The sequence below is a fragment of the Mesoplodon mirus genome (assembly GCF_964341445.2).
Source record: "Mesoplodon mirus genome assembly, chromosome: 9".
Lineage (NCBI taxonomy): Eukaryota > Metazoa > Chordata > Mammalia > Artiodactyla > Ziphiidae > Mesoplodon > Mesoplodon mirus.
This window is the reverse complement of record NC_138985.1, coordinates 11,329,730-11,352,942: the sequence shown is the minus strand read 5'-3', so window position 1 is coordinate 11,352,942 and position 23,213 is coordinate 11,329,730. Positions and strand designations below refer to the sequence as shown.

At 52.2% G+C, this 23,213-nt stretch overlaps 1 protein-coding gene across 2 annotated transcripts; it reads left to right on the top strand.

Annotated features, from left to right (window-relative positions):
- The first annotated feature begins 575 nt into the window (after nt 1-575).
- UPP1 (uridine phosphorylase 1) lies at nt 576-22,589 on the top strand. Of its 2 annotated transcripts, XM_082632406.1 has the most exons (9): nt 576-694; nt 1,771-2,158; nt 9,841-9,904; nt 15,608-15,722; nt 17,344-17,502; nt 18,526-18,640; nt 21,159-21,368; nt 21,609-21,755; nt 22,386-22,589. In XM_082632406.1, the coding sequence occupies exons 3-9, from the start codon at nt 9,861-9,863 to the stop codon at nt 22,523-22,525; spliced, it is 930 nt and encodes a 309-aa protein (XP_082488532.1). In that variant the 5' UTR covers nt 576-694; nt 1,771-2,158; nt 9,841-9,860; the 3' UTR covers nt 22,526-22,589. The 2 variants fall into 2 exon arrangements, with proteins under 2 accessions (XP_082488532.1, XP_082488531.1); XM_082632405.1 differs by lacking the exon at nt 1,771-2,158.
- Nucleotides 22,590-23,213: the final 624 nt, after the last annotated feature.

Sequence of the window (23,213 nt, the reverse complement as noted above, 5' to 3'; positions counted from 1 at the left end):
GGTAGGAGGCCAGTGCCATCCGCCGCCCCAAAGAACAGGGTTCCCCGCACCCCCCCGCCCGGGTACGTGACGGGACAGGCGGCGCTGGCAGGAGACCCGGAGGCAGTTCCGCCGCCTCAGCTGGTGGTAATGAATGAGTCATTTCCTCCCGGGCCCTCCTGGGTGCCGGGTGCTCCCAGGACCAGGACGGTCCCAAATAGAAACCCAGCGGGCTGCGCTGGTCTGCCCGGCCCCGCTCCTACCCCGGGGCCCAGGGCTCCCCATCCTCACCCTCTCTGCCACTCTCCCCCGGCCCCCCGGCTCGCGCTCGGGGTGGGCCCCGCGGACACCCGGGCTCTGGCATGAGCGGTGACCTCGGGTAGTCACCTCTGTCCCCCAGGTCTCTGCTGTCAGGCGGGGAGGAAGCCGCAGGGAGGTGTCATGGGCGGGGCAACCGGTTTCAAGAGTAACCTGTTGGTCACCCGCCGCTGCCCGCTGCGGAACAAGAAACCAGGCGTGGGTGGGGCGGGGGCGCCGGGAGGGGAGGGGCCCCGGGAAGGGAGGAGGGGCTGGCGGGAGGGCGGGGACCCCCGGGCAGCCCTACTCCACTCACTCGCCGGTAGCTCTTGGCACGCGTCGGACGCAACCCGTGGCGATCCCTGCGCGCGAAGTGTCTGCGGCCGGCGTCCTGCTTTCGGGGATCACCGACCTGCCGGTGAGACGACTCGGGCTCGCGGACGCGGGGCCATCTGCGGGGAGGCTGTGCGTGGAGGGGGCGCGGGGAGGATGTGCGGGGAGGGCGCGCGGGGAGGGGGCGCGGGGAGGAGGTGATGGGAGGGCGCGCGGGGAGGCTGTGCGCGGAGGGGGCGCGGGGAGGCTGTGTGCGGAGGGCGCGCGGGGAGGATGTGCGGGGAGGCTGTGCGCGGAGGGGGCGCGGAGAGGCTGTGCGCGGAGGGGGCGCGGGGAGGATGTGCCGGGAGGGCGCGCGGGGAGGGGGCGCGGGGAGGGGGCGCGGGGAGGCTGCGCGGAGGGCGCGCGGGGAGGATGTGCGGGGAGGCTGTGCGCGGAGGGCGCGCGGGGAGGCTGTGCGCGGAGGGCGCGCGGGGAGGATGTGCCGGGAAGGCGCGCGGGGAGGCTGTGCGCGGAGGGGGCGCGGGGAGGCTGTGCGCGGAGGGGGCGCGGGGAGGCTGTGCGCGGAGGGGGCGCGGAGAGGCTGTGCGCGGAGGGGGCGCGGGGAGGATGTGCCGGGAGGGCGCGCGGGGAGGGGGCGCGGGGAGGATGTGCGGGGAGGCTGTGCGCGGAGGGCGCGCGGGGAGGATGTGCGGGGAGGGCGCGCGGGGAGGATGTGAGGGGAGGGCGCGCGGGGAGGGGTCGCGGGGAGGCTGTGCGCGGAGGGCGCGCGGGGAGGATATGCGTGGAGGCTGTGCGCGGAGGACGCGCGGGGAGGCTGTGCGCGGAGGGCGCGCGGGTAGGATGTGCCGGGAAGGCGCGCGGGGAGGCTGTGCGTGGAGGGGGCGCGGGGAGGCTGTGCGCGGAGGGGGCGCGGGGAGGATGTGCGCGGAGGGCGCGCGGGGAGGCTGTACGCGGAGGGCGCGCGGGGAAGACTGCGCGGAGGGCGCCGTCTGGATGCTGGGTACAGCTGGCGGAGGCGATTCGCGCGTGGCGGAGCTGGGCAGGTCTTCCTCAGTCCAAATTGAGCGTGAAGGGAATCGGGAGCACTTGGAACGTCCCCTTCTTGTGGGGGGACAGGGGAAATTACGTTTTGGAGAATGAGTGTTACCGTACTTGCAGAGTTCAAATAGACTCAGGTGAGCGCCTTGAGCCAACAGACAACAAAGTGTCACAGCGTAAAATACTGGCGTCGAGGTGTCCGGCAGGTCAAAAGAGAAACTTCAATCACAGAGTATCTGACACAAATACGATTTGCACCGGGGAGCGGGTCCATCTGCAGCTCTTGTACGCAGCAGGCTGTTCTTAAGACTGGCACCTGGGGCAGCCTCGCCGGCTCCGGGGTCGGGGCGTGACTCGGGGACTCAAGGTCACCGGCCCGCAGCCTCCCTGCCCCACCGCCCCCCCATCCAGGACTGGCGGTCTTTGGCCCTCCTCGCCAGAGGTCAGCCCTGCCCTGGGCGGCTCCCCGCCGATGGTGAATTGCAGAGAAACCCCGTCTGAAATCCACGTTAGAACGGGCCATCTCCTGGAAGGCCTGCGAGGCCGGCTCCAGGCGTGGCGACCCTGCGCTCCGCACTCCCCTGGGCTGCTTTGCGTCCTTCCGTCTGCCTCTCCGCCACCTTGCCCTGACTAGCCTGGCCTCACTTTGGCCCATCTTTACCCACTTATTCTGTTTTCCGGGTCAAAGAGACCTTTGGTTCTACTCGTTGGCTGTGACCTTGGCTTTTAAAAGACTTTCGATTTCCCTGAATAGAAAGATTGCCTCCACCTGACTTTCCCACCCTGCCAACCCCTCCCATCCTGTCTGCTTTCACTCTGCCAGGCTCTCAGCACTGGGCTCCGCTCTCCCACTTCTCAGCCAGTCTTCCATGACTTTTTTCCCTTTTCAGAGGCCAAACTGACATTCTAGTTATCTCTCTAGTAGACTCCTTAATTCACCCAGGTTTATCAGGCATGAATTATATTCTTTTCTAGGACTTTCAGCCCTGGTGGGCACTGAAGTAACACTTCAGTTGAAACAGACAAAGTAGTTTTTCTTTACATCGGCTTTTGTCCAAGTGGACTTTTTCGTCAATCATAACATTAATACAAACTCACTGTTAAAAAAAAAAAGAACCAAAACTAACATATATCAGAAAGTGAAACTTCCAGCTTTTCCCACTTCTTAAAGGTAAACCCTGAACATTTCTTTCCCTTCCTCCCTGCCCCCTTCTCTCTCTCCCTTTCTCCCATATACACGCACACAGATTCACTTTTGAAATACATTCATTAAAAAAAAAAAATGTTATGGGCTTCCCTGGTGGCGCAGTGGTTGAGAGTCCGCCTGCCGATGCAGGGGACACGGGTTCGTGCCCCGGTCCGGGAGGATCCCACATGCTGCGGAGCAGCTGGGCCCGTGAGCCATGGCCGCTGAGCCTGCGCGTCCGGAGCCTGTGCTCCGCGGCGGGAGTGGCCACGATGGTGAGAGGCCCGCGTACCCCCCCCCCAAAAAAAAAGTTATAAACGTTTACACACTTAGCTATATGCCAAAGTAACCCACCTATCTGAATTTGGTTTAGTGGGTTAAAACTAAAATAAAACAGAACAACAACAAAAGCAAAACAAGAAAACCGAAGCCAACTGGAGGGCGTTTTGACTCTGCACAGGTAGTATTGCTGAGACAGTCTTACGTGAGGAAGGGGCGGGGTCAAACCAGATAATGTCGCATCTCATGGAAGTAGAGCAGGCAACAGGGAAATTGTAACGTGCGCCGACAGGCCCACGTTGAGAGCTAGAGTGCGAATTTCGTTCGCACTGTGCTCCCTTCAGTGGTGGCTGGGCGGAAGGTGAGCGATGGCCTCCTGTGGCTCAGGTGGAAACAGAGAGTAGTTCTCCGTAATTAATGATTTAAAAAAGAACAGATAGTTCAGGAACCACCAGCTGTTCTCAGGCAAGAGAAGTCACCATAGCAAAGACAAGAAATCAGTCATAAAGACTCCCAGTTCTGTTTCAAAGGTAAAGATCGGCCTGAAGCACATTCTTGAGCTGTTTTGCAGGATCCAAACCCCTTTAAGCGCCCAACCACCAGATTAACTGGTGCCTAAGGGATGGTGACGCTGACCTGCTGACCTCTGGGACCCACGTGACTTACTCAATCAGGTGCCTGGATTTTGTCAACCTAGAGTGACCTTTGCCTCTTCTTAACGCTAAAGTCTCTGCCCCAAGGGTGGGATTGCCGCCATGTTTGCACATGCACTGTGTGTTGGAGCATGTTGTCCACTGGGCAAGGGCGTCCAGAACTCCAATCTACACGGAAGGTCACGTGTGCCCTTTCATGAGTACGCATGTGCCCTTGGCTTAAAGCGTCCCCATCCTGCTGCTGGGGAGACAGTGCTTGGATGGCTAGCTCCCTGTCTCCTTACTTGTTACCAGCAGTAAAGGCTCCTGCTTTAATCAGAAGCACCTGGTGTGTTTATTGGCTCAGCGCCCCAGGCAGTGGGCCCATCGGGTCCCCTAACAGTCGAGGAACCTGAGACCCCAGAGCCAGGATCAGAGTTCTCTGGGAGGTGGCACCTCCCGGCCAGAATCTAGTGAAACCCTCCTGTTTAGAGAACATGGGGTCCTGGAAGGTGAGAGGAGACAACTTGAGGACACCCGCGGCCCTTGGGACAGTGTTTGTTAGAAGGAATGCTTGCTGAGACAGCTCCAGGTCGGCGGCGTCCTCAGGAGCGGGGTCTCCCGCCACTGGTCGGCTGGGCTGTGGGAAAGCCGTCAGCTCTCCTGGAAGCCCTGTGTCTGGACCAGGGCTCACCTGGGACCCTGCTGCCCCCTGAAAGACAGAGTGGAAAGTCCATGCTTCTCTAGTACTGGACTCGGCCCCAGGCGCCTAGTTCCTACCGGCCCTGTATCCCCCGGCATTTCTGCCTCAGGTGATGGCTGCAGGCACCTTGTGCAGGAGCCCAGTGCCTCTGATGAAAGGTCCAACCTCACCCCTTGCTTGGAACATCACACTGTGGCCTTCTTTCCCTATCCTCCCACTTGACACAGGCATCCCTGGCAGCCTCACCCTGATACCACCTTCCAGCCCTTTGGATTCGCCTCCTGGATGCAGAAGGTGCCACAATTTCCTGTTCTGATTGCATCTCTGCTCACGCTGTGTGCCTCTCAAATCCAACGGCAGGGAGGAAAAGCTTCTATCCTCTTAGATTCAGTTCTTGGGGGACTGCAGATTAAAAAGATGAAAGACAGATTAGCAAGAGAAAAGACAGATTTTTATTTACGTGTGTATGGGAGAGTTCAGAGAAAATGTGGTTTCAGGAGGTAGTTGGAATTTGGGGCTTATATACCATCTTAAAAGGGGGTGGGGAGGGCTTCCCTGGTGGTGCAGTGGTTGAGAGTCCGCCTGCCGATGCAAGGGACGCGGGTTCGTGCCCCGGTCCAGGAAGATCCCACATGCTGTGGAGCGGCTGGACCCGTGAGCCATGACCGCTGAGCCTGCGCGTCTGGAGCCTGTGCTCCGCAGCGGGAGAGACCACAACAGTGAGAGGCCCGCGTACCGCAAAGAAAGGGCACTTAGGGAAACACAGAGGACTTCAGAGAGACAAATGGTCCCTTAGGAAAAGAGATGAGATATAAGATAGGACAATATCTGTTTGGGTTTTTTTCAGAGAAAAGAGTTTTTTCCTAGGAGGGGTCGTGACATGTCTGGAAGTCTCTAGGTTCAGGCAGGTACGGGCTTTCAGGAACTCAAAGTCTTTAGCTCAGAATAGTTGTTATGTGACAGTGGCTTATTCTGGAGCCCTTCGTGTGGATCCAATATACAAACCTCTGACCGTCATTCCCTGCTTCCAGGTTTTCCGAGTCCCCCGGTCACCCCCAGGACGGTTGTTGGTGGTGACACGCGGCTGTCTGGGCACCTGGCCCCTAACCAGCGCCCCGATCCTATCTCCCCATGCTGAGCTGGCTGAGCTGTTTGTTCTGCGCCCTCCACACATCTCATGGGGTTTCACGTCTCCTTGTTGTAAATACCGTTAGTCCTGTCCTCTCTATGCCGCATCTTTTCCTGGCTATTCCTAGTCAGGGACCACTAAGAAACATTCCTCACGCTGAACTAGATAGACCTCCGGGCGCTGTTCGCACCTTTCCCGGGCTCTCCATCAGCCGACCTGCATTGCAGCTCATGGTCACTCATGTTTGCTGCAGTGGACTCCAGCTTCTCGGAGCCCTGGGTCTTTCTCATCTCCCTTCAGATCACACACACCACAGCGGGTGCGGGTTCTAACCTGAATAAGTACACCTTGAGGAGCCAGGACAGCTACCTGTTGGTGATTTTACACATTGGATGACTAACGTGTGCAATGCTTAGCACTTCCTGCTATCTTACAGATGATACTTAATTAGAGAGGCATTAAGTTACTAAAAAGGTGAACTACAAGTACCAGGCAAGTGCCCGAATACCCCCTGATGTTGCAGCTCCATCCACAGCCATAGGGGCTGAGGCAGGGCAGACACACCAACCACGCTGAGTCTTTCCTGGTTGGACAGCGCTGTGGCGCTAATTCAATGATGGGGTTTGGCAAGCTGGATTTTCTCAGCCACGGAGGAAACGAAGTGGATGCTCCACACGTTTCGACCTGGGATGATGTCCAGGCTGGAAGTCCGCTGTATGATGTCAAGTGTGTGTCCTTAGGAAATGCACATACATACTATCTGTTGGAGGAAGCAGGTCCAGGTGCATGATAACATTAATTCAGGAAAACAATTGAAAAAGCGGTTGTCGGAAACATTCCCTACATTCTCTGAATGAGCTCACCTATGAAGGACCGTGCCTAGTTGCACTGCACAAGGGCAGTGCTGGACAGTGCCCGCCCTGGGCCTCTGCGTGCAGAGCAGACGGTGGGGCATCCCCCCACGAGCGTTTGTCCAGGCCTTAAGTTGTGACCCGGGGTTGAACAGACTGCAGTGGACCCTGGGGGACTCTTCCTCTCCATGTTAAACCCCAGTGGACCAAACTTTGGCCTCGTTGGTAAAGGGACTGCAGCATTCCCTGGGCCTGTTTCCTGATTCCTTTGATGGTTAGAAAAAATAATGCAGCTAGTTGACTGAAAAAAAATGCACAACCTAAAATTTGGTAAGTATGTTCTATGCTGTGGCCTTACTGAGGTCTAGCCCAGCCCACAGCCTCTCAGAAAGCTCTGAGGGACTGCTCTGAAGAGGTAAGGGGGGAGCCAGGATGTAGAGGGGGTTTTGCTGAAAAACAAACAAACATGTAATTAAAAGATTACTATTAATCGGAAAAGCAGGCATCTCAATGATTTCAGGGCTTTTCTGTGTATGGTAAGATGCAAGAGTCTGAGCTCATGGAAATCAGTCCTTTGATGTGCATCTTCACTACCTGGGGCCAGTGTCCTGCTTTTTTCCATCCTGAGTCCCCTCGGGGTACACCATGGGGGCTGCTGTGGTGGCTGATGGAGGTAACATTCCCCATTTACAGGAATGACTGGTGCCATGTGTTTGCCTGCAAGTTCATGCACTTTTTCTTTTAACTTGAAAATTTCTTCTGAGACGCCACCATCGCCCTGTGCCCCTGCATGGTTAGCGCTCCCTTCTTAATCATCACCAGGGTCTCCTTTCACAACAGTGGGGCCCGCTCCCCTCGCTAGTGGCCTCTGGAATGGAATAAGGGGGAGTCTGGGTGAGCAACCAGCCTGCCAGTGAGAGGAGAGTGTCCCTTGGGCTCCCCCTTCTGCTCTCACTGGTCTCAGGGGAAGTAAATTGAGAGGTCCACCTCCTCCCCACCTTTGACCTGTTTCAGTGGGCGGGGGTGGGTGGTGGGTGGTGGTGGCCATATCGTTGATCCTCCGCACCCAGGTCCTTCTGAGAGCAAAATGTGGCTCTGGTGATTTTACCGTGACTCCCAGGTGAACCCGCCTGTGTGCTCACTCCACCTATAAGTGTCATAAGATATTTAGTGGGGAAATTTCCAGTTAGAACATTGCAAAAGTCTGCGGTTTTCTCTGCACAGAGTTGGTTCAGTAAAGCCTTGCTGCCCGCAGGATCAGGCCCAGGCCTAAGGAGGAGTTGCCTTGGGGGTGGGGGGGAGGGCGGGGTCGCAGCCTGGCGGGGAGCACTCCTCCAGCACTGGGAGGACAAGGGCAAGCAGACCCCGAGCCGACTCAGGAAGGAGCCCAGGTCTGGGGCAGCAGAGGGCAAGGCCGAGGCAGGGGAAACGGGTTCTCTGGTTCAGGGGCAGGAGAAGCCACCCGGCCTAGAGAGCAACACTTTCTCTGCAAGGCCAGACAGGATGTCTTCTCTGCGGCTGAGCTTCCTTTCCTGGAAAATAAGGGTTGGGGACCTTCTGGGGTGCACTGTGCACCTCTGATTCAGCTGCTGCCCTGTGGGAAGGCGCCTCTAACTCTTCCTCTTTCTGAGCTCCCCATCCCCTACCCCCAGAGGAAGAGCCAGCAGCCAGGAGGGGACGGATTGCAGGCGGAGGTGACCCCAAGCCCTGCTTCATCTCAGTGGACAGGGGAGAGCCGCTAATGAGGGCTGTGGGCTGGCTTCCCCGGAAGGCACGTCTGCACTTACTGCAGACAGTGAGGTGGATCCCAGAGGGACAGCGGCTGCTGACTGCAGGATGGAGGCGCCGAGGGTTGCATTTCCTGGAAGCCAGACTTCTTCAGAAGCTGGGCTGTCTGCATCAGTCTGTCTGATGGATGCTGTAAAGGCAAACTATGACCTAAGATTCTGATCATCAAGTAGAATTCTACTTTGTTTTCCCCACACCGCCAAGCAATTCTCCATACCAGCTCCTACACCAGGAGGTCCTACAATCCAACTCAGTTCTGACACTGTCTACCTGGGGACAGTGTCAGACCCCAAAGGCTGAGGGCTCAGTCCCATAAGACTGCCCGCCTGCGCCCCCACCGCCCCCCATCACAAGTCCAGGTTATCATCTGTGCTTCTGACCCACTGGCTATAGAGAGGAAGCTCCCATAACCTCCCTCCTTGGGGTCAATCAATTTGCAGTTGACTCACAGGCTGACATTTCCTCAGAAGTGTCCTCTAAATGCTAAGGGAGGGTGAAGGCTAGGTGAAGAGAGACCAGGCAGCACTCCAGGAAACTCGGTGCTCCAGACCCAACTATGACAGTGTTCTTTGGTTTTCAGAATTTGCCAGAAATGGTCAGGATCTAAGTGTAAGAGCGGCCACCAATCCTTTTTTCCAAAACGAGGGCTTTGGGTTTTAGCTTCGTGAGGCTGGTTTTCTGGTAAGTGGCTGGTGAGGGGTAGCAGGTAGAGAGCCTGCCCTGGGGATGGGGGAGCTATAGCTCCGCTGTAGACCGCTCACCGAGTTCACCCAGCAGGTGCTCGGGCGCAGCTCTGCAGGCACTGGTGTCGGCTCAGTGCACTGGTGGCTGAGCCCCAGTAAGAACTGCGGTTGTGTCTCATGGTTTTCCCTTCCTCTGGTTCTGGAGCGGGACCAGGGCAGGGGTTGATCCCTACCTGCCTCAGGTCTTTCCCTTCCCTTCATGGCAGGCCCTCAAGAGCTGGTACCTTTGCCGGGCCCCTCTCTGCCCCCTGAGCTGTCCTTGAGGCCTGCTGGAGGAGAGTTAAAATTCTAGAAGCGTGAGGCACCCAGGTGTGGTCTGTTGGGTCAAGGCAGTCTTGGCTGAGGGACCAGGAAGTGAAGAAGGGTTTCCTACCAGAGTAGGAGATGCCAACCCAGGCTCGCTTTGGGCACATTTCTGCCAGCTCCGCTCTGAATTAGCAGCCCTTCAGGTCTTATGTATGTGTGTGTATGTGATGTGAATGTGTCGGGTTCCTCTTGATGGCACTGACCTTCCACAGGTTAGTGTGGCCTTGCTGACGGTCCGAGTGACCTTGGTTCCTATTGGATCCACTGGTGTTCAAGTAATTAAACGAGGAACCCATTGGCCTGAGGTGTCTCTAATGCCGAGGCAGCCTGTGTCAGCAAACTGAAATCTAAGCTGTAAATGCCTCCAGGCTACAAAGTCCAAATGCTACGAACAACCAATCACACAGGCCTCCTGGGCCTCACGCTGCAGCCGTCAGTCACGTCCTTGCTTTGCTTCCACCTTCTCTCCATCTGCCGCTCCCCTGCGCCCTTGACTCCAATCGAAATGCGCTCAAATAAGCTCCTAAAATGTTGACTATTACTTCTAACAGACTCTGTGCTGTTTTCTCCTAGGGTCCTGCCTCAGCGGAGGGATGGCCTCCCCAGGGGCTGAAACAAAGAAACCTGGAAATCACAAGTAAGGCTCTGACCTGCATGCGGCTGGGCTCAGGATCACTGTGATGACTTTGAGCCACACAGTTTTCTAAGAGCGGACACACGTGGACACCTTGGTTCTCACGTCAGAGCCTGAAGCCCGGAGGACTGACCACTCAGTGGGCATACAGCTGAGCTGGCTGAAGACCCCTGGCCCCTGGTGCCAGGGCCGCTGCTCGTAGCCTTGGGATGTTTGTTTCCCAAGGACGTCTGGGCACTTGCTCGGGGTGCCCAGACCTGTGTCCAGTGGGGTTTCTTTACATCTGGACACTCTTCTGAGTCACAGTCCCTGCTTCTTTCCCAGCTCTCTCTTGGTTCTGACCTTTCAATACTTTCCTTATTTCTTTGCAGTTTTTCATTATTCCACTATGTGATTCACATGGCCACTCTTTTATGTATATTTGTGCATTGCTGGTGTTGATGAAAAAAATTACTCAGTAGTTGATCTAAGAAAGGAAAGGAAAATTTTATTTGAGCCAATCTGAGGATTATAACCCAGGAGACAGTTTTTCAGAAAGCTCTGAGCATTGCTTCACCCATAAGAGGTCAAAGCACGGTTATGTATGTTTTTGAGACAAAGGGTAATAATACCAAATTATGTGTTACTGACAGTTTATACAATCCAGATCGACGTGTACAGAGTAGTGGGCATGGTCATCATGGCCCCTCACAAGATTAAGAAGGAAGGTTATCTCTTAAGGAGTCGTGATGAGATTAAAAAGGAATGCTGTTTCCTAAGGAGGTCTGGCTAGTACAGAGGCACAACCCACACTAAAGGGAAGGGAGGAGATCCAAATGGACAAAGGAAATGTTACGGTTAAATTTTTCTCATTTAAAATTTTAAAATATGAACTTTTTCATCAATTTCTCCCTTCTGATCATTAATCTTTTGATAGAAAGCCTTAGGTGATCAAATATTTGTTCCTTTGATGCCAGGGTGGTTGCTTACCTGCCCTGGGTCCATCGTGTCCCTTGATGTCCAGACCTAATAGCCCGCTCCTTTCTTTCCTTTTAAGGGGTTGTATTAGTAAGATGTCTGGCAAGGACTGTCAGTTCCAAGTTGTCCAGTAGAATTTATGCCAATTTAACCTTGCATGTACCTTGTGCATGTTCATTAATTTATAGTGAGCAATAGATGTGATCAAAATTGGCAGCAAATTAATGTCATTAGTAAGGGTTTAAGCAAAGATCCTCCTAAACCAAACCATTTTCCTAGTATGTTTACTAAATTTGGAAGATGATCATTCAGAACAGAAATTTGATTCTTCATATGTCATAAGACGAGTTAACAAATATCTCGGCCAAATGGTCATACCACTGGAAAACTGATAGAGACGCAGAGTCCTCATATTAAAGGCAGATTGGCAGGGGTTGTTTTCAAGGATACCTGCAGGTGAACTTAAGCCCAAGGGAAAGCAACTATGCATCTTCCTAACCAACCCAGGGAAATCTGAGGCCATAAACTTTTCCGTAGGTCTACTGAGTCCTGTTAAGAGCTACCCAATATTTAACATCTAGTGAAAAGGAGTATTTATGGCCAAGTTCAGAACAGGTGTCATTAAATTGGCCAGGTAGGATGGTCTCACTTAGTGATATTGGTGGTAATGTTAGCTTGAATGGTGCTGATGGTGTTGGTCTTAGTGGAAGTCTAAGAAGGCCTGATATGGTCCCTTCCAAGGTGGCTGTAAAGAGTCCTTTATGTGATATCTTTTCCCATATGCATAATCCCCTGGTTGCAGGTCATGGCACGTGTGATCTTCATCCGAAGATAGATGACTGAGATAAGTTTCAGAAACAAACTCTACAGTAATGTAACATAGCAACCAGGAGTTATCTGAGAAGTGAGTCTGAGGTAGTAAATACCTCAGTTAACAATTATCAGGTAATTAATTTTATTACCTGATAAAGCTGCTGGGAACCTAAGAGTTTCCAATTTCTGGAGAGATCAGGTAGAAAGAAAAGATAAATGTCTCAATTCCACTTACAAGGGAGTAATTTACCCAAATTGCTGTAAGTCATAATTAGCTTGAGGAGAAGAGTTTCCTTACACCAGGAAAACAGATAAAGAAACCACCAACCAGGGAATTAATTCCCTGGTGGTCCAGTGGTTAGGACTCTGCGCTTTCACTGCAGGGGGCTTTCAATGCAGGAGGCACGGGTTCAATCCCTGATTGGGGAACTAAGATCCTACAAGCTGCACAGCGTGGCAAAATGACAACAAAACAAAACCCAAAAAACAAAACCACCAACCAGGGATTGATCCCAGATCCCTGCAGTGAAAGCAGCTAGTCCTAACCATTGGACCACCAGGGAATTCCCAAAAAGTCCTTTCTATGAATCTTTTTGAAGATGAAGCAGTCTATAAATGACAAAAAACTTAAAAAAACAAGGTTAAAGATCTGATTACAATGCAATTGTCAAAGAAACTTGGTTATTGCTGTGTTATACAACATTTTAAGACAAGAACTAGAATTATGACTATAAACATTTACCAGGACATATCAGATTCTTAGGCGCTCCATATAATTTCTAGAATATGTATATTAATAATATTTACCCATACAATATAACCTAAGAAGGTTTATCACCACTCATTTGACAATGCTTCCCATGTAATTTAACATACCAAATAAGCTTAATTAGTTTAATATTCCTCTCTCTGAGATGCTTCAGGGGTCCTCTCTGAAGAACCCCAAAGTTAGCTAGAGGTCAAAAGAACTTCGGGGAGAATTTGATATTTGGGAGTTTGTCAAAATATAAAAAAAGTTTTAAAACACTTGGTCAAATAGGATATAGGTCACTGTGGAACAATACTTAAATTCACTTAACTAAAGTGACAATAAAATATTTCACAAGCAAACACAGCTCACTTAAAAGGCTCACTTAAAAGGCAAAGAAACTTACACAATCCATTACCAAAAGCAACTCAATGTTCCAAGAAAACTTTATTCTCTTAACAGAGAGAGAAAACCAAACTCCACTCTTGCATCAGCTACTCTTAATAACAAATGTATTTAATTCAATTCAATGCCATCCCAGCCTCACCACACACAGAACTCTTTCCTCAGTGTTCCATTTTCCACACTCCTTCTATAATGTTCTGTCTTTTGTCCCTTACTTTATTGATTATGCAGAAAAAAACCAGCTCTAGGACAGAATTAATTTCTTTCCCTTGAACAAAATGATTTCCATTCCTCATACCTTCTTTGGCTGAAAACATGCCTCCTACTTTCCTTGCATACTGAAATGTTTCCCTTATTATTTTAGTGGCTTTAGTTACATATATATTATAATTCTTAACCTTAAAACCTGGTATCCAGCAGAAACCAACAAATAGGCAATTATGAACTGTCTTTTACATTAGCATCCCAAACATTAGCATCCCACACATTAGCAGACTTATACATACTATTTACCATTTCTAGAAAACACATCGTTTTTTTTTTCTAACAGAAAATGTCTTAGTGTGGCACCAAATATATTTTTATTAATAGTCCTAAATATCTTTAGTTTCTCTGTAAAAGGAAGCCTATGTTCAGTAATTAATGTTTCAGTATCTTATTTGGAAATAAATTCTGGATAGTCAATGAATTCCCATCATTTAACTTAACCTAACAAAACTCTAAAGATTCAAGTTATCTAAATCTGGAGAGACTATTTTTAAGCAGACATTCCTAAAACATAATTATTCCTTTAGAGTTTACACCAAAACTCTCATCATTTCCATTTAATTCACTTAAAAGTTTATCATACCAAGTCATTTTTCTTGCTGACAAATTTTGTAACAGGAATAATAAGATCTTATGTAATTTCTAGTGAACCTGGGTACAGTAAGAGTATTATACTTAATGTTGGTGACTGTAAAGACATGTCTATTAAACCATTTGCTTTCATTAAAATTAATTTTAATGAAATTAAAATTAATCCTAGCTCACACGATTCTGAAATTCATTCGAGATAGTTTCTTTTATATTTCTAGGTATGTATATAAGTAGCAGCTAACTTCCTTTAAGTCAATTAAATAGAGCTCTTATACAAATTAATTTTGGCAATACTACACATCGACAATACAGTTAGACACATACAGACACACAGACAGAGACCCCATAGATCCCAAAGTTCCGCAATTTCAGCCCTGAGTCAGGAACAATAATAGAAATCCCTTCAGTTACAAAAGAAGTTGGATTCAGATTGGGTTTCTGGCAGATGCAACAGGGTTGCCTGTCTAGAGGGCCAAACCCTTTTTACTAATATTTATGAAGAAGACACTTAAGATTTGTGTGTCCTTGACAAGTCAAGTTCCAAATTACCTATCCCCCTTTTGTTTTTTTCTTTGGATAAGAGTTGCTTTCCTGAAATCTGCATTTTAAAAAGATTTTGAAGAGATAATCGTTCTGGAGGTGATCAGGTAGAATATTTGCATCTCAAAGGCATAGAAGGAGAAAGGCAAGTTCCTCCTAGGAGGACTTTTTTCCCTTAAGGCCAGGATTTTTTTTTTTTTTTTTTTTTTCTTCCTCAAACCTCTGAAGATAAATAGGGGAGGATTTTGGAGTGGTGAAAGGATTGGTAAGCTTTGAGAGTTTCTGAAGGCACACCTCAGGTCCTGTAAATACTAGATTTGTAAAACAAGGGCAGCTGTGTTTTTAATTCCTCAAAGAATTGGGTGGCCTTCTCAGTGTATCAAAGGACTGACATGCCCATTCATTTATGTTGGAATGTTGACTTTCCCTCACTTAGCTTAGGGGAGACCCCCCCCCAAAAAAAATTCCTATCAAGCTCTGAGTATCAGCTCTGGTCAGTTTAGTCAGACCACAGACCAGTGGCCTCCCATCTTGGTAATCCGTTCACAAAAAATTTGAGGATCCTCCCTGGCTTTAAGAAATTCTTTAACTATGGCCCTCAGTTCCAACTTTTTGAGACAAAGGGTTGTATGTCAAATGATGTGTTGCTGACAGTGCACACAATCCAGATCTACAGGTACAAAATGAGTAGTGGGTCATGGGTCGTCATGGCCCCTCACAAGATGAAGAAGGAAGGTCATCTCCCAAGGAGGTCTGGTTAATGCAGATGCACAATCTACAGTAAAGTGGGGGGGAGGCGGAAACAGGCAGAGAAAAATTTTATATTTAAAATGTTCTCATCTTGCCCTAAAATACGAATTTTTTTCATCACTGGAAAAGCAAGAATTTTATGTCTTAATCTCAATTCCTACATGGACTTGAAATCTACTACTTTTCCCAGTTTCCTCCCCACCCACCTCTGCTGGGGTTCCCTGGGAAACCCCATCCTGGGCGGTGACCTCTCCTGGTTCTGGTGGCCTCTCGCCTTGATGATGTCCAGGGCTGTATGCTGCCTTCTGGGAACCCAGCTTAGGGCTCCTTGGGTCTCTTCTGGGAGGTCCCTCAGGAACTGCTCTGGATACTCACACGTGTGGGTCACCTAATTCCACACGTACACCTGTCCCCCCCCCTTTCCTTCCCCATGGGTTCTGAGGTCCATTTTCAAGTCTTGGAGCTGCCCTGAGTATAGTACTTGCAGAGAGAATTTTTTTTTTTTTTTTTTTTTTTTTGTGGCGGTACGCGGGCCTCTCACTGCTGTGGCCTCTCCCATTGCGGAGCACAGGCTCCGGATGCGCAGGCCCTGGACACTGGTTCTCTAAACTGCCTCCTTTCCTGTTTTGGGACAGCGACTTTGTACAGCTTTGCAATCCCCACGTGGCTGCAATGGAAGAAGATGTCCTCTACCATTTCAGCCTTAGCACCAGCACGCACGACTTCCCGACTATGTTTGGAGACGTGAAGGTAAAAGCAGGGGTTTTGATTCTGGGCATTTGCCCCAAGATTACCCCCCTTTCAGGTGACACAGGTCGATTGCGCCACACAGGGCGGAGGTGACAGAGGACGGGCTCTTGAAGTTATATGTTGATCGGATTTTTGCAAATTGTTACCTTTCAAGAATATGAACTATTGAGTGCAAGAAAACGATCACAGAGACTGCCGTATTTGTTCCTATAATTGAAACAATGTAAAATAAATTTCCTAATGCTTCACTGAGAGACTAGAAAGGAGCAGACACTAATCCTTTTCTGGCGGGGGAGGGATACCCAGGAGGAGCAGCCGCATGTGTCTGCTGTCTGTCATTTAAGATGCACATCCATCTGCTTAGCTAGTTTGGTCCTGACTTATCCTCGCAGAGGACTTTTAAAGTGTCTAATCCCCGTGTGGAAAAGTGGGCTAACGTTTCGAATTCAAAACTGAAACAAGCCAGTGACCCTAGATCCGGGGCTGCCTCACGCGATCGTAAAGTCATGACCAGGTTACGTCCTGTCAGCCACCCAGATCTTCTGTGCTGCTCGTTTCAAAGCGAGGGATGACTTTCCATGTGCTGTTGTCTTTTTGTTTTTAAATTTTTAGTGGAGTCTAGTCGATCTACAATGTTGCATTAATTTCAGGTGTACAGCAAAGCGAATGAGTTTATATATACATGTATCCACTCTTTTTTTAGACGCCTTTCCCATATAGGTCATTATGGAGTATGGAATAGAGCTCCCTGGGCTCTACAGTAGGTCCTTAGTAGGTATCTGGTTTATAGACAGTCGTGTGTAGACGTCAATCGCAATCTGTCAATTTATCCCTTCCCCTCCTTTTCATGTGTTCTTAATTCATTCAGTTTTCATTTTTTCCTTAAGTTTAACCTGTAAGTTTTTCTAGGCTATAGAGATTTTCCTTTTTATGTTAAGGGACTAATAACTATTTGATCACCAAGTCCTTAAGCCTGGCTTATTTGCCTGTTTTTCTTTTGACGCTTTCACGTATGGCACTTTGCACATGAAGGATCTACTTCTAGAGCCACCCGCTCCCCACGCAGCTGCGGCTCCCCGAGCCCCCACGGGCCTCCGGCCCTTTCCACAGGTTGGCCATTTGGGCCTCTGCCGGCCGGGGAAACAGCGGTTAGAAGCCCATGTCACAGATGGGCTGAGGGGCCCTGGCTGCACCTTGAGGGGCCCGCAGCATCTCATTCCAAATGCCGGCTCTCTCCAGTGCCGTGGGCTGCTGTGCACACGATGCACAGAGCCCGGGCAGGCGTGGAGCCTGGGCTTTCCTGCCCGGAGAGGGCAAGGGTGTGGTTGTCCTGCCTTGTGTGGAGCTGATTGCTTTGCACTGCTGGGGCCTCTTGCTCCGAGCTGTGAGTCCATGAACCAGTGCTTCTTAAACTCGAGGGAGCTCCAGAATAACCAGGGGGCTCCTTAGCGCACACATTACTGGCTCCCCGGATGCGGGGGGGGGGGCAGGGAAGGGACCTGCATTTCTAGCAAGTTCCAGGAGATGCTGCCGCCGCTGGCGGGGGGGCACTTTGAGGACCCCCGCTGTACAGACGGGGTGCAGTGCCTGTGCTGATGGGGGCTCTGTTCTCTGTCTGCAGTTTGTGTGTGTTGGGGGAAGCCCTTCCCGGATGAAAGCCTTCATCAAGTACATGGCCGTGGAGCTGGGCCTTGACCACCCAGGTGCAGAGTATCCTGACATCTGTGAGGGCACCGACCGCTACGTCATGTATAAAGTGGGCCCGGTGCTGTCGGTCAGCGTGAGTACCTGCCCTCGTGGTGGGCTCAGCCCTTGGCCCTGCAGGCCCCATCCCCGCCCTGCATGCGGCCTGACAGAGGAAACAGGAGTCGAGGGGAGGCTGGGGCTGGGCTGCAGAGGTCGTGGAGCCCGTCTCCAGGAGAGACAGATGCACACATACAAACACACGCACGCACCCACCCAGCTGTGCGCACACGGTGAGCACCCAGGTTGGAGACCCGGGAGGACGCTGCTCTGCCTGGACCAGGGCCATGAGGAGAGCCGGGCACCAAGTGGCCCCCTCACCGGCCGCCTGTGTTACTTCACACACATGCGGTTCAGCGATGGGTGAACACAGAAACCTCTGGGGTTCTCGTTTTCCAGTTTTGGTTCCCTTTGCAGAGAACATTTTTAGAGGAAGTGCTGCCTTACAGTAAGGCTGCCCCTGAGGCTGGGACAGGCGCCCACCCCTCTGGGCAGCTGAGACGTCTGGTGGCACCAACCACCCGCAACACACCCAAGATCCAAGACGTATTCAGGTCCAGATAATCCACGGAAGCACTTCCCACGAGCAAGACTGCAGGACTAACACGTTCTCCAAAGAGCGCTTGGCCGCAGGGGCAGCTCCCGGCAGACGTGGCACCGGGAGGGCCTCTGAAGAAGGACGGTTTCGGGGATGCGGAGGCGGAGGAAACGGCCCAGGTGGAACCGCGGAGGTGGAGCCACCAGCCAGTTACCGAGTTTGGCTGCGGTGGAGAGTGTGGAGAAACGGGAAAACGCGTGCGGGGCTTCCCACGCCGGGGGCTGTCTGTTACCTAGCAACAGCAGCCCTCTGGTCCTCAGCTGCCATCTGTTCCACGGGTGGTGTGGATCAAAGGGGTCATCCATTCGACAGCGTCGTGCAAACCTTTACACTTCCCCAAGTGTTCATAGTTTTTAAATGTACGTTAGGAAGTTCATCTGCTTTACCACCAGTTAGCAATGCACCGCAGAACCCACAGAGGTGCTACCAGAGTGTGACGCTGGCATTTCTCCCCGGTTCTAGCACGGGATGGGCGTCCCCTCCATCGCCATCATGCTGCACGAGCTCATCAAGATGCTGTACCACGCCCGGTGCTCCGGCGTCACCCTCATCCGCATCGGCACCTCTGGCGGGATAGGTTAGTGTGCAGAGCGCCACAGGGAGCCGGCTGGGCAGCGTGGGGACCCAGAGCTCCCTCCTGGGCCGTGCCCAAGGAGAGCTCAGCAGCAGCAGGCGTGTTGCTATTTGTTTTTCTGGTCCAGCTACTTCTCCCAACCCATCCCCCAGAAATAGGCACAGAAAGGCACCAGGCCACGGGCACCCGAAAACCCGTCCTTTTGGAGTTATACAACGTGTGCCTTGTTTGCTTGCTTCTCTTTTTATTCTTGCTAATCCCTCTTTTCTCTGCCTTTCTCCTTCACTTTGCTCACTCCTCTTCATTCCTGCAAGGATGTGAAGCATCTTATGAGAAAACCTACAGGAAAATCAAAGGGGGAAGAGAGAGACGCACATACAAACTTCAGATGTGTCCTTAAGTTGCCTGAAAGCACCCCCTGTTCGCACCATAATTTTTTTAACATCGCAAAGACAACAAAGAAGAGGATGCAATGAGAAAGTAAAACGCTAAACATCACGTTGAGTTTTCAGCCAAAGTCTTTGAGGCAAACTTGCTTTACTCTGATGTCCCAACTCTGGGCCGGTTTTTCTGCTGAAAACTGGGTTCTAGTAATTCTCGCTCCCGCCAAGGAGCTGGGAGCTGCTGGAAGGAGGTTTGCTGTCATCAGCCTGGCCTCTGTGCATTTGTTTTGAAAATTTAGGTTTTCTCGCTATGAAAGAGGATTGCTGTAGGTCCTAAATCTTCTCAATGCGTTACCTCATTTTTCTTTTCACTATATAGACAGATTGATGGATAGCATCCGTGTTTGCAGATTGTAATTCAAAGTTGAAAGGAGTTGTTCTCGGGAAAACACCCCAATGACCGCGAGCTCCCAGGCTGTGCACACTTAGTCTGTGATACCATCGACCCAGCGGACTCGCGGCTGTGCACATCGCACCAGCGTCGGCAAGGAGCTCCAGCAAATCCTTCCTGAGTTCTTGCTTTGGAGGAATTTTAAAATAATAATCAGAGAGAGAATTCTGGAGGGAGTGGGGTGGATTTTGGGTCTCCCAGAATCGCCCCATAAAAATGAAGAGATCAACTATAGAGCCAGACCCCAAACCCCCAACAGCAAAGTGTGACATGGTGTCCCCACAAACCCCAAAAGAGGAACAGTGGGTGGCTGGCATGGGCCGCCACTTGGGAGGGAGCACTGGGTGACTCCAGGGTTTCTGCCAGATGTGAGAATTCTGAAATGGCCAACAGGTATCCCGGGAAAGGGCAGGGCCTGTGTGAGGAAGAACAGCTGACACTGGGAGGGGGGCTGCACCCTCCAGTTTGAGGGCTGAAGTGGCTTGAAAATCCTAGGCCCCATGAATTCATGAAAGCCTCCATCTGAGCTTTCTTCCAGGTCCGCACTCGGTGTGGGGAGACACCTGAGGAGAGTCCACGTTGACCAGAATAGGGACAAAGCGGCAAGGGAGAGGAAGTCCAGATGAACATGCAGGGGGCAAGCAGAGCCCGAGCCTGGCAATTGGCCACGTTTTTTGTTTTTTAAACTAAAGTAGAGACACAATTTATACTTTATTTTTTTAAATTTATTTATTTTGGGCTATGTTGGGTCTTCATTGCTGCATGCAGGCTTTCTCTTGTTACGGCGAGTGGGGACTACTCTTCCTTGTGGAGCACAGGCTTCTGATTGTGGTGGCTTCTCTTGTTGTGGAGCACCGGCTCTAGGCACACGGGCTCAGTAGTTGTGGCTCGTGGGCTCTAGAGCGCAGGCGCAGTAGTTGTGGGGCACAGGCTTCGTTGCTCCGCAGCATGTGGGGTCTTCCCAGACCAGGACTTGAACCTGTGTCCCCTGCATTGGCAGGCGTTTTCTTAACCACTGTGCCACCAGGGAAGCCCCTGGCCATGTTTTTTAATGTTTCATGAGAGTGGCAGACGTGGGGCTCTGGGACAGATCTCCTGGCTCCTTCCTCCTCCCTAAATGTTTAGGAAAACCAATATCACGTTAAAGTAAGCAGTAGTGTAGTAGTAGGAAAGGCTCCTGGTCAAACCCCACGCAAAGTTATTACAAGACCAAAGAGCAAGGAGCAGAGTGACGTCTGTACGATCTTGGAAACGCCCAGAGAGGCACAGGAAGCAGGACCTCCGGTGGGTCAGTCCTGGACGGAAGCCAGGGCATCATGAGCTGGTGACCGCAGGAGCCGGGTTTGGGGTGCCCCAGTGCTCCTTACTCAAAACCTGAAATAATAAAAAGGTACAAAACAGGGACCAGCTGAACATATACTGGTAAAAGGAGCCTCGGACAGTTCCAGCAGCAACTGACAGACGCTGCTCTGCGGGGATGGGCCACCCGTCAAGTTCACTGTCTTCTTTGCACTTTTCTGTACTTTCTGCAGCGTCTACGCATTGGAAAGAAAAATCTGGTGCTGAAAAGAGATCCTCACCTATTTCTTTTTACGGCATGACTGACCCTTCAGTGTTATAGTGCGTGGACGGGGCCCTGCCCTCCCTGACCGCCCCTTGCAGCCGGGACACCCGCTTCTTCCTGCAGGTGTGGAGCCCGGCTCCGTGGTCATCACCCGGCAGGCGTTGGACGCCTGCTTCAAGCAGGAGTTCGAGCAAATTGTCCTCGGGAAGCGGGTGGTCCGGAACACGCACCTGGACGAGCAGCTGGCGCAGGAGCTGGCGCGGTGCTCCGCGGACCTGGGCGAGTTCCCCACGGTCGTGGGCAACACCATGTGCACCCTGGACTTCTACGAAGGTGAGGGGTGCGCTGGTCTCCCGCCCGGGGGTCCGCACTGCTGCAGGCGTGCGTCTCAGCACCGGTTCCCTCGCGGGCCGGTGGGTCGAGGGCAGGCGGGGCCCGTCGGGCTGGACAGCATCTCTGTCTGGGGGGCGGGGCGGACATGCAGTAGGCGTTTACTGCATGACCGGGGGTGGGGGTGGCGGTGGAATGCGAGGTGGGCGCTCCCGGGCCAGCGTCGGCTCTCCACGTTCCCAGGGCAAGGCCGCCTGGACGGGGCGCTATGCTCCTACGCGGAGAAGGACAAGCAGGAGTACCTGCGGGCGGCCTACGAGGCCGGCATCCGCAACATCGAGATGGAGTCGTCCGTCTTCGCCGCCATGTGCAATGCCTGCGGCCTCCGAGGTGGGGTCTCTAGGCCGCAACTCCCCCCCCCCCCGCCCCACCAACCTCGTCCTCCCTGGCCCCGCCCATCGCCAGCCTTGGCCTTGCCCCCGCCCTGCCCCCAAGGCGTGTTTCTGGACCCCTGCGCTCGGACCTCCTTGGATTGTCACGTGGTCCAAGGCAGGGTCCTCAGTGTCTCTGCAGGGATTCACGTGCCACTCAGAGACCAGAAAGATGAGAAAGTCCCCCCCTTCGGCTCTGGGCAGGCTTCGCTGCCGGCCTCTACAATGAATCTGGCCTTCAAAGCTCTTTGGATTTCTGAACTGGGGCTAATCCACTGCAGTTCCTGGCCTCACCCTTGGAGGTCCAGCTCTGCCTTCCAGAATACCTGCCTCACAGCTGTCACATCACCTTGCATTTCAAGGCAGTGCAGGGCCCCCGAGCTGGTCCTGGGGTTTGCTTGGGAATCCCTGGGAACAAAGGCAGGAGAGGATAAGGACAGGACAGGATAGTGCGGCCCTCTCGGCTTTCTCGTGTTCTCCGTCTATCAGAAGCCACTGTCAGCCCCTTCCCTTGAGGCCTGGACGCTGGTCTCTGTGAGCTAAGCTAGAATCCCGCTCTTTGCACTGACCTGGCGTTTGCTCTTTGCAGCGGCCGTGGTGTGCGTCACGCTCCTCAACCGCCTGGAAGGTGACCAGATCAGCACCCCCCATGAGGTGCTGGTCGAGTACCAGCAGCGGCCCCAGCGGCTGGTGGGCCACTTCATCAAGAAGTGCCTCGCGGCAGCCTGAGGTCCCCAAGTCTGCAGACATGAGCGTTGGTGTTTGCAGCAAATAAAATCATTGCCACAATCTCCTTCTGTATGACTTTCTGCATCCTTTGTAGAAGAGTCTAGGGAACTGATTGTGTTTAAGAGGCAAAGGATCCTGCATTAACTATGCAGGAGTTTTTGTTTTTTTAAAGCTTCATGGGAGAATTTCCACCACATTAGGCCTGATCTGGGTTTTCTTTAAGAATGTTCCTCTGAGTATTTGAAATATTTTTAGGGAGGTTTTTCAGACTTGTAAATTCTGATAGTTGTCAGATTTCACTCACTAAGAGAGAAGTCACGCCTGCCCTGGCCTGACACCTGCCCTGCATCTGTGCCCCCGTGTCCCTTGGCTTCTTCCTGGGGAGTCAGGACCCCCCAGATGGGAGACTGGAGGGCAGGCAGAGGGAGAATCCAGTGTGTCCCCCCCGTCTCAGGTGGGTCTGGCAGCTGCTTTGGGGCTGTCCCCGGGTCCCCCCAGCCCAAGGACAGTTGCCCCAGTTGTCTTCTCGGCACGTCTACACCCGTGTGACAATGTTTGGTTTTCGACTCTTTTAAGTGCCCGAGGCGTGCTATTTACTGATTGCACATTTGTGCTACTTGGCAGGTAGCTCTCTGACTTTTTGGGGTGCGGGGAACCGTCCGGGGACCCTGGTGTTGACGTACGAGTA